Source organism: Vicia villosa, linkage group LG6, assembly GCF_029867415.1.
Source record: "Vicia villosa cultivar HV-30 ecotype Madison, WI linkage group LG6, Vvil1.0, whole genome shotgun sequence".
In the NCBI taxonomy this organism is placed as follows: domain Eukaryota; kingdom Viridiplantae; phylum Streptophyta; class Magnoliopsida; order Fabales; family Fabaceae; genus Vicia; species Vicia villosa.
This window is the reverse complement of record NC_081185.1, coordinates 35,842,463-35,852,988: the sequence shown is the minus strand read 5'-3', so window position 1 is coordinate 35,852,988 and position 10,526 is coordinate 35,842,463. Positions and strand designations below refer to the sequence as shown.

The following is a 10,526-nucleotide window of genomic DNA, read 5'->3' as shown; positions in this document are numbered from 1 at the left end:
GAATGTTCTGATACAATCAAGCATGCTCTGATTCACTTGATTACAAAGAGAAATTCAAAGCTCTGAAGCTGTCCTATGGAAGCAAGAAGCAGAAGCTCTGAATATTCTGAAGTTCTATGCTAAGTGAAAGTCTCGACTGAAATGGAAAAATACTCAGGGAACTCTTTTATTTAAAATTTCTTCTAGTATTAATTTCAGGGGGAGATTGTTAATCTCAGGGGGAGACATATTCACACACTCTGATTATATGCTTATGCTATATCCGTGTCATTGTCTTTGTCATCTGATATTCTGGTTACAAATTCATATCAATTATATATGTTTTTGTCATCATCAAAAAGGGGGAGATTGTTAGAACAAGATTTGTTCTGATTAATATTCTATGTTTTGATGATAACATTATATATGAATTTTGTATAAGACAATGTGGTACTCTAATCCTTTGCATTTTCCATTTCAGGAAATATATAAAGAGTATGCACAAATCAACGCTCAGAAGGTTCTGGATGGCTACATCAGAACATGCTCTGGCAAGACATCAAAAGATGGTCAAGCAGAATCAGAACATGAACTATGAAGCATCAGAAGAACATGAAGTCAGAAGCAGAAGCACTGAAGTTTTGAATGGTATCACGCTCAAGCTCTTCAAAGTCAGAAGAGAAGAAGATGCTCTGCACCAAGCTGATTGACTATGATAATTCAAACGTTGTTATCTACAAATCTGAGTTCAGAAGCAAGTATAAGATGACAGGCTATTAAGTCTAATCTCTGACTGACAAAAGGAACGTTAGAAGCTACAAAAGGCAAAGTCAGTAAAAGCAGCAAAGCATGGCTCGAGGTAGTTGACAAAAGTGTGAAACATTAAATGCAGCGTTGTACTATTCACGCAAAGCATTAAATGCAACCCAACGGTCATCTTCTCCAAACGCCTATATATAGAAGTTCTGATCAGAAGCAGCATAGAGAACACTTGCGCAAAATACCAAAACGTCGTCAAAAATCAAAGCTCACGAACTTCATCTTCAACCTCACAAATTATTGTAATATTTAGTGAGTGTTAAGCTTAGAACTTAAGAGAAATATCACTGTTGTGATTATAGCTTTATAAGAAGTAATCTTACTCTTGTAAACATTATTTTACATTGTTTGTAAAAGGTTCCTAGAGTGATCAAGTTGTGATCTGTAGACTCTAGAAGACTTAGAAGTTTTCTAAGTGGTGAAATCCTAGAGTGATCAAGTTGTGATCTGTATACTCTAGAAGACTTAGAAGTTTTCTAAGTGGATAACCATTGTAATCAGTTGGATTAGTGGATTAAATCCTCAGTTGAGGTAAATCACTCTAAGGGGGTGGACTGGAGTAGTTTCGTTAACAACGAACCAGGATAAAAATAATTGTGTTCATTGTTTTTATCTTATAAGTTTTTAAAGTCACACTTATTCAACCCCCCCCCCCCCCCTTTCTAAGTGTTTTTCTATCCTTCAGTGAGATCCATAACACAATAAAATCTAGCGTAGATCCACCATCGGAGTGCCTCTGGCGAATAATGATAGACTTCAAACTGAGAATCGAAGATCGATTGGCGATAGGATTTCTAGACCGATAAAAGATTAACGGAATTCTGAATGTCGATTTTCCATTAATCTTAGAAATCACCGTCACAGATCGTACTCTTAAAATATTCCTCGTTGATGACAGATACTCTTGCAACATCCTCTACACTGACACCTTAGAGCAATTAGGTCTCCAATAACCAAGTCTGAATTCGTATCGCGACGAAGATCATCTAGGCTTCAATAATTCGATAATTTTCCCTTGCGGAACAACAAATTTGACGATTTCATTGGGAAAAGGAATATGCAAGAGGAATATAACCCTTAACTTCCTTGTAATTGAATGTAAGAACGCCACCTGAGGTATCCTAGGGAGATCCTTCTTGGAAAAACTTGATGCGGTGGCATCCCTGGTTTCGTGAGATGAAAAGTTAGTTGTTTGCAGGACTATTGAGTATTATTCAATTTGATAAAATAAATTTTTTATTTTATTATAATTTAAAAATAGTTTAATTAATATTCTTAAGTAATAATAAATAAATATAATTGATTAAATATGTTGTAAAAACATAATTAAACACAAACATACTGTATACATTTATACACAAAATGCTATAATTATACATATTAATATATTAAAAATATTTTTTAATATATATATATATATATATATATATATATATATATATATATATATATATATATATATATATATATATATAAAGAAAAGAAAATATGTCGTTCTTTTTCAAATATAGTGAAAATAATAATTTATTTTAAAAAATAAAATAAAAAATAATTATATACAATTAATTGTATTAAATAATCATATAAAAAATGGAACCATGAGATTGAAAAAGAAAAAAATGTGACTTATGAAAATAGAGATTTAATCTCTCAAATAAAAGTAATTTTTGATTAAAATAAAATAGATATTATCTTGATAATAATTCATGAGATTAACAATTTGATGTTTGTACCTCTATTGAGTATTATTCAATTTGATAAAATGAAAAATATATATAGATACATATATACATTTGAAATGGGTTATTTAATCATAAAATGAATAATAATCATATAAATCCAGTTGTATTAAATGATCAACAAAAAGAAGAAGAAAAAAAGGACCCATGAGATAGAGAAGTGTGAAATGGAAATAAGTATTGAGTGTTATCTAATTTGATACAATATAATATATATTTAGATACATATATCAATTTAAAATTTAGCTGTAAAATGAATAATGTTCATATAAACTCAATTGTATCAAATAAACATAAAAAAAGGAGACTCTTGAGATGGAGAAAGAGAAAAAAGAAAAAATTTGCACATTTATTTGTCTCTCAAATAAAGATAATTGTTGATTAAAATAAAGCAACCCGTGAAATAAAAAATTAATTGTGTGCATTATTATTGAGTATTATCCAATTTGACACATTATAGAATGTATTTAGATACACATGTCAATGTCATAGTAGTTACTTAATTATAATTATAAAATGAACAATAATCATATAAATTCAATCATAAAAGAAGGACACATGAGATGGCGAAAACATTGACATTTGAAAAAAAAATTGTCTGTCAAATAAAAAAATTGTTGATTAAAAAAAGTATTGTGTTGATAATGACGCGTTAGTTGTCTCAACAATTTGACAAAATAATTATGTTTTTATTGAATTTTATATTTTGAAAATTCAAATTCTTTTTGAGTTATTATTCACTAAATTAAAAACAGGTTATAATTTTAGTATATATACCTAAAAAAAAGTGGAGAGAAAAAAATTAAAATGAAAGTAAATATGTGAGAAAAAGAAATGTGAAAAAATTTTAAAATTTAAATTGAGAAAAGAAAAGAAAAAGTGAGAAAGTTAAAGGTAAAACGTGAAAAATGAATGAGATGACAAATAAAAATAATTTCAAATTTTTTAATATTTAATTAACAATTAATATGAGCTTTGGCTAGTACAATTAAAATATATATATTCGAAAGTTTCATAATAGTTAATATTAATAGTTAAATAAAATGGTTAAATATACAAATCCCTGTAATGTTAGTGAGTATTGTTTTTAGTTTTTGGTAAAGTTTTTTTTTGAAATCACCAATTGCAATATTCAGATTATATCAAATACCCCCTGACAGTCACATCGCAGTAAAAATTCTCTCTTAATTATTTTCTTTTAATTTTTTTAAAATTTCACATATAATTTTTTTAAAAATAAAAAAAAATTAAAAATTTTTTACTGCATATATTATGAAAGGGTAAAAAAAAATTCACTGATATTACAAGGGGGTGTTGCCTCCTCATAATAAAAGCAGTAGTAAAATTATAAAAAAATTATTTAAAATAAAAAATAAAAAAAATCTTTGCTGCAATTAGGCAGTCAGGGACATATTTGGAGGAATCTGAAAATTGCAAGGGGACGATTAGTAAAAAAACTTTATCAGAGACTAAAATCAAAACTCGCTAACATTACCACAACATTACATTACATTCGGTGTTGTATATTTAACCTTAAATAAAATAGTTGATTTGAATGACATATGATTATATAGAACACTTATAACTTTCTTTAAATAAAATTGTTTTTTGGTAAAATTTTAAAATAAATCTATTAAGGTATATTCATTGTTATGAATCACAAAAGTCTTTATTTTGAATATGTTTTTCAAATAGAAGAGGATCGATATATCTTTAGATACAGAGAGAAATATTACTTAAGAGAATATATATTTAAATGAACTTGTTATTTTTCTTAAAAGATAAGAATCGTTTTATTATTAAAGGGTTTAACATTTGCATCAATTTTAAAATTTATTTATTATTTTTTCTATTTGAATTTTTCTTACTCTAATATTTTTTTATTTTGATAAACTTTATTAAGTGCTTTCAACTTTTAAAAATTCATAAAGCATTTTAAAACCATAAATATTTGTGTTATGAAACCTTTAAAGTCCAAATTAACAGTTTGGATGATAAATAAATTTTTCTAAAATCAATATATCTTTAAGAAATATAAGATTGAGATTTTAAAATCAACACCATCTATCATCACATAACAAAGTGTTTAGATCATTTTGAGACTGACATAAAACAGTATAAAAATATATTTATTTTATTTATACCACATACATAGTCTCCATAAAAAGTTACCGATCCAAATCATAAAACTAACCCAAGATTTAGTTCCACCCATAAGGAAACTAAGAAAACAAACCAATTCGAAACATAGTATCCGACAAAATATCACAAACACAAAATATAAAAAATACATGATAACTTTATTTATATACAAACACATTTTGAAAATTGCGTCTATATTTTGAAATGTATTTGATATTTTAAAAAAATTTAAATTTTTTTAAAATATCAAACACATTTCAAGATATAGACGCAATCCTCCAAAGTCTTCTCTTCCAAAACTTTCCAAAAACCAACTCTCAAACAAACTCTAAGAGTTTTTACAGAACATCTTCATGAGATCAATTTCCTGATTCATAGGAACCTCAGGAAAAAACTCCATTGCATATGATCCATAATCACAATTCATTGCTCCAAATCCATTTCCCATTCCATCATCACCACCATTGACCATCATTGGAACATAGCCTTCAATTTCACCTTCTGGACGAGCAGCCAAACCTCCAGGACTTCCGTTGGCATTGTTGAAGTTAAGTTGATTCTCAATATTCATCCTGCTAATGGAATCCTCCAACCGCTTCTTTCCAGCTTCCTTTGCGGCTTCGACTTCAATGATATACTTTTGAAGTGCATTTAGCTTCGAACTTTTACGTTTGCTCTGCCTCTTCTTCGCAATTTGGCTACGCTTGGTGGCATTCCAGTGGTTCTTGATGGTGTTGTCTGTGCGCCCGGGCAATTTCTTTGAAATTTCAGACCATTTGTTCCCAAGTTTCTTGTGAGCTTCAATTAGTATTTTATCCTCCTCTTGGCTCCACGAGTCCTTCTGCAATCATATAAAACAATAAATCTTAATATTAAAAGTTTATATAGAGTGATACCTCTTATCTAACCGTGAGATAAAAAAATCAAACCAAATACAAATTACGTAAAATTATGTTACAAAGTGACTGATATTTTTGTAAAATGTGAAAAATTACTATCTATTTGTGAGAGAAAAAATAACACTTGGAACATTGTATTTAAATTTAGTCTGATATTTGTTAAAAAAGTTGAAAACCAAATTAATGACAACGTTCCATATAAATTTATTATAACTACAATGAAATGTTAACTAGACTATTATGTCATATTGTATGAACTTTTAGAACATATATCAAAAGAGAAATAAATGTTAGTTACAAATTCTTTTTTCCTATATAAAATCCTATAAACAGAATTTTGAATTGTATTTACACACTTACTTGAAATGCATTCCTAATTTATTAATTTGATGCATCTATATGTACATGTAAAAGTGTAACATGTTAAAGGAAAACTAGGCAAGAATCTTTGAAAAACTATATTATTTTATGTATGTGTTTGCATAATATATTATATATATTAAAATGATTCAAAAGAAAGATACCTTAATATCGGGCCGAAGATGATTATTCCATCTTTCCCTACATTGTTTCCCGATCCTGCCACTTAGAAACTTTGCAATTTGAGACCATTCTCTACTTCCAAATTGATTCACCAATTGAACAAGAATCCTACAAAAATAAAAATAAAAAACTATTTATTGTTCATCATATGTCCATAACTGATTACAAATAATAGATACATAAACTAGACAAGATGAATTAGATTGAAAAATAAAATCAATAAATATATTATGAATGCATAAAGTATATAATAAACCCGTGCTAGAACTATAAAAAAAAGCGTAGGAAAGACAATACAAAAAATTTAACGATTTGATAACCTGTCCTCATTTTCACTCCATTGGCCTTTGGTTATATTGAGATCTCTATGGTGAGTTTCAACATTCTTGTGAACTCTCTTACGTTGCTTCTTGTCGCTGAGAACGACTTCTCGGTCATTGACGGGGGATTTGTTTCCAATTCCACCAATGAATGAAGGATCTTCTTGAAAATCAGACATAAACGCGATAGATGGATTCGCATCGTTAACTAGCGATGAACTCACTCCATGTTGACAAGTTTCACCATGTCGGAAGATATTTTTCTTTGATAAGTCCCAAATTCCATTGCTAGTGTTAAGGCGGCCATGCATGACTTCCCTTTTGTTGCTATTTGGTGCAAATGTCATTGGATTCTTACCGTCGAATATCTTTTCCTGCAATACATTGGTTGATGCATTCTTGTACGATGGAGTTGGGATCATAGGGAAGGAGCTGTTGAAATGTGATGGTGAGGGAGAAAGAGTTGAACTTGGTTGCAATGGAACTAGTGTGGGGATCTCTGATTTTACACTAGGATTTTGAGGAAAATCCCTAGAAAAGTAAGAAAATTTTCTTGCAAATCTAGGATCTGATTCCATTTCTTAAACAGAGAGAGAAATGAGGAGATTATTTTCCTTGTAAGAAAGTGATTGTATGCGATTGTATGCAAATGGTATAAATAGAGACTGTGCAAGAGGGAGTTGAGGTACAAGAGTTTTTATAGGCAAATATAACAATTGATGTGATAACATCCAACGATCCAAATTCATTGTTCAATGACTCTTCAGATTCGAAGTAAATAACTCAAATGAGAGAAAATATTTTACAAAATAAATTATTTGATTTTGATATTATCTTTATTTTACTACATTTTATATAAATAAATTAAAATAATGAATTTGTTACCAAATATTGTATTTTATTTGAAAAAGTTTTAGACAAATATAACAAGCCCACAAATAACATGTGATACTTCTATTATTATTATTATTATTATTATTATTACTTATTATTATTGAAAATAATATTTCAAATTTTTTATTACCACAATTTAAGATAAATCACACCGAAAAATAAATAAAGTTTTACGTTTATTTTTCTTTTTTTTTTATTCACCACAAGTATCTGATCCACTAGACTGGCTAATCTGGTTCGAGAGTCAGTTATGACATCAAGTGGTTTCAATTCCCTTTTTGATGACAGTTGCAAGGGATCAAACCGTGGTCCTCTCTACCAAGTCTAGCGTCAATCACCACTGAACCAACTAACGATTGATAAAGTTTTATGTTTACTTATATGTGTGCGAACTACTTGAAAATTATTAATACTAAAGAAATTAAATATATTTAAAATTTAATTTATGTATCTTGAAAACTAAAAAAAATCTTTAATGCTAATGCTTAATTAGATTTCTCCATCAAGATATTTTATAACATTATTTTCTAAAATATTTATACGAATATTCAAATGATGGAATAAAAAACAAATGGTTAAATATAATTAAATTGAGGTAGTCTAAACAATATTTTATACATATTATAAATAATATATATATATATATATATATATATATATATATATATATATATATATATATATATATATATATATATATATATATATATATGTATATGTATATATATATATATATATGTATATGTATATATATATATATATATATATATATATATATATATATATATATATATATATATATATATATATATATATATATATATATATATATATATATATATATATATTTAATAACATGTGGTGTCCACCATGGTTAAAAAGGGGTTAATTTACAAGTGAACGCCATGGATTTTCAATGAGACATTGAGAAGTTTTCAAAGATTTCCATTCTTTATGTTCAAGAAGTGATTATCACCTTCGATGAAGTCTAGAGGGTTGTGAGATTCAATGAGCTTCGGATGATGAAATATTTTAAGGTTGACAATTTTGGTGAAGGCTTGAGTATTTCAAGAGAAAGGAGTGAGAGTAGAGGGAAATCCAAATCCAAGGAATTTTGAAAGTCAAGATTAAAATTATTTATTTATCTTAAAACCATTTACTTTAAGAAGGATTGTTCTGAAAGGGGAGTAATAATGATTCAATTTATATTGTAGTTGCTTCATATTAGGATGGTTATGAGAGTGTTGGTGTACTAGTGATGTCGAGTTTGAAGACTAAAAAGAGTTGGTCATAGACTTAATATGCTCTTATTACATGTGTTGAATGAAAGAATAAAATTAGACTTTGGAGTTGAAAACAGGTGGAGTCATTCAACTCGACGACAATAAGACTTTTAAAGTTCATGGTAATGGCATGACTAAACTTAAAAATATTTGATGAATGTGAATTCCTTCTATGCATTGTGAGCTAAGCTCCTGATCTTAGAAGAAATTTATCGTCCATGAGCATGTTTTATGATATAGGCTATTGCATTATAGTTGAACATGAGGTGTTTAAAATTTTGCATAGTGCATGGATCATGAATAAAGGGTATAAAATGTGAGGGTTGTATATTTTAGACGGTTCTGCTATTATTGGTCATGCATTTGTATCTAGTAAATAATTTAATGACAAAAACAAGTTATAAAATTTAAGATCACGATATTTTATGAAATAATAACTTGCAAAGGCCCGGAGGTTGTTTTAGAGAAGTTTAATGAGTTTTCAAAGAAAGAAGGCATAGAGAGACATAAAATCATTGCTACAATTTTTCTAGGAGCTAGGTTGTCACAGTTTTTGGGGTAAGGTTAGTGGTAAAACAACTTACCTGATCAACAAATGTCTATTCACATGAATTGACTTTAAGACACCTATGGAATTTTGTAGTAGGAAACAAGTAAATTTATAAAATTTAAAGGTCTTCAAATATTGTCTATCCGTGCATACCAAACTAGACTAGCTTGATATTAGGGTTGTCAAATGTATCTTCATTGATTGTCAAAAACGTTTCAAGGGTTACAAGATATAGAAGGTGGAATCTAAAGGATCAAAATTCATCATAAGTATGCTACTTTTGATGATATATTCAAGGAGAGAAAAAGTAAAGACCCAAAGATGAAAGATCAGAAAATATAGTGGAAAAGATGCAGTTTGAGATGAAGGTTTTTTCTAGGGAGGATATGGATAGGGAGGAAGTTAAGGCTCCTGACTCTAGTTCTATTGAAGAAAATCTACATTGGCTCCTATTTATCATTTGACTCGTGATAAAATAATTATGCTGCATTGTACCTACTAGTCTTAGTTGTTTAGTATTGAATGTGGTTGAAGGGTTTCAAGATTTAGAACCGAAGACCTTTACTGGTGCATTTTAAAGTAGATGGGGTAAAAAATAATATAAGGAGGTAAGTGGTCAAAAGAGTTCACTTATAAAGATCCATATTTGCGAGTTTATTAGATATTCAGATAGAAAAGATTGGTTAGATGCAAGCACCTGTATAGAGGATCACATATTTCTTATACTTGATAAAATTTATTGAATATTAATTCCAGCTTTTGAGAGAGCATCTAGGTGGTTGATGGTTATTTTGGTGGAGGATGTGGGGGATAAAATGGTCTAGAAGAGGGGTTGAATAGACTGTTCCCTTAAAACTATTTTAAAAATCATTTCCTTTTACAAAATCTGAGTTTTATAAAAAGATGCACATATTATAAGCTCTGAGGCCGATTGTTGATATCATAGGAGCATATTACAAATGAAATCTAAAGATAACAACAATTTTATAAGACTTTCTACCTATGCTCTGTACCTGCTTATAAGACTTACTGCCTATGATATATCGGGTCTAGTACAGACCATAGCATACATCAAAGAACCTACTATATTAGCATATGGGATGCTATTCATATAAGCTCTTTCGACATCAGTACTGGGACACTGATCTATACTCATCTTGAATTGCAGGTTTCTCGGAGTGACAATAGGCTTTGAATTCGACATGCCAAACTTTTCGAAAATCTTTCATAGGTATGCCTCTTGAGATAAGCATAATTTCGACTGCTTTATATATCTTCGAATGTCAACCCCAAGAATTCTGGATGCAGCTCCCAGATCCTTCATATCGAACTCCTTATTGAGTTCAGCCTTCACCCTC

At 28.9% G+C, this 10,526-nt stretch overlaps 1 protein-coding gene across 1 annotated transcript; it reads right to left on the bottom strand.

Moving 5' to 3' along the window:
* Positions 1 to 4,954: 4,954 nt before the first annotated feature.
* On the bottom strand, positions 4,955 to 7,024 carry LOC131611446 (transcription factor MYB118-like). Its single transcript, XM_058883468.1, has 3 exons — positions 6,442 to 7,024; positions 6,103 to 6,229; positions 4,955 to 5,520 (listed from the first exon to the last, which is right to left on the bottom strand). The coding sequence occupies exons 1-3, from the start codon at positions 7,017 to 7,019 to the stop codon at positions 5,008 to 5,010; spliced, it is 1,218 nt and encodes a 405-aa protein (XP_058739451.1). The 5' UTR covers positions 7,020 to 7,024; the 3' UTR covers positions 4,955 to 5,007.
* Between the last annotated feature and the right edge of the window lie 3,502 nt (positions 7,025 to 10,526).

Excerpts from the sequence above, each read along its gene's own strand:
- LOC131611446 (XM_058883468.1), bottom strand. The coding sequence starts at position 7,019 with ATGGAATCAGATCCTAGATTTGCAAGAAAATTTTCTTACTTTTCTAGG. Across the intron at positions 6,230-6,441 it reads TGGAGTGAAAATGAGGACAG|GATTCTTGTTCAATTGGTGA; the intron begins GTTATCAAATCG and ends TTATTTTTGTAG. Across the intron at positions 5,521-6,102 it reads ATCTTCGGCCCGATATTAAG|AAGGACTCGTGGAGCCAAGA; the intron begins GTATCTTTCTTT and ends ATATGATTGCAG.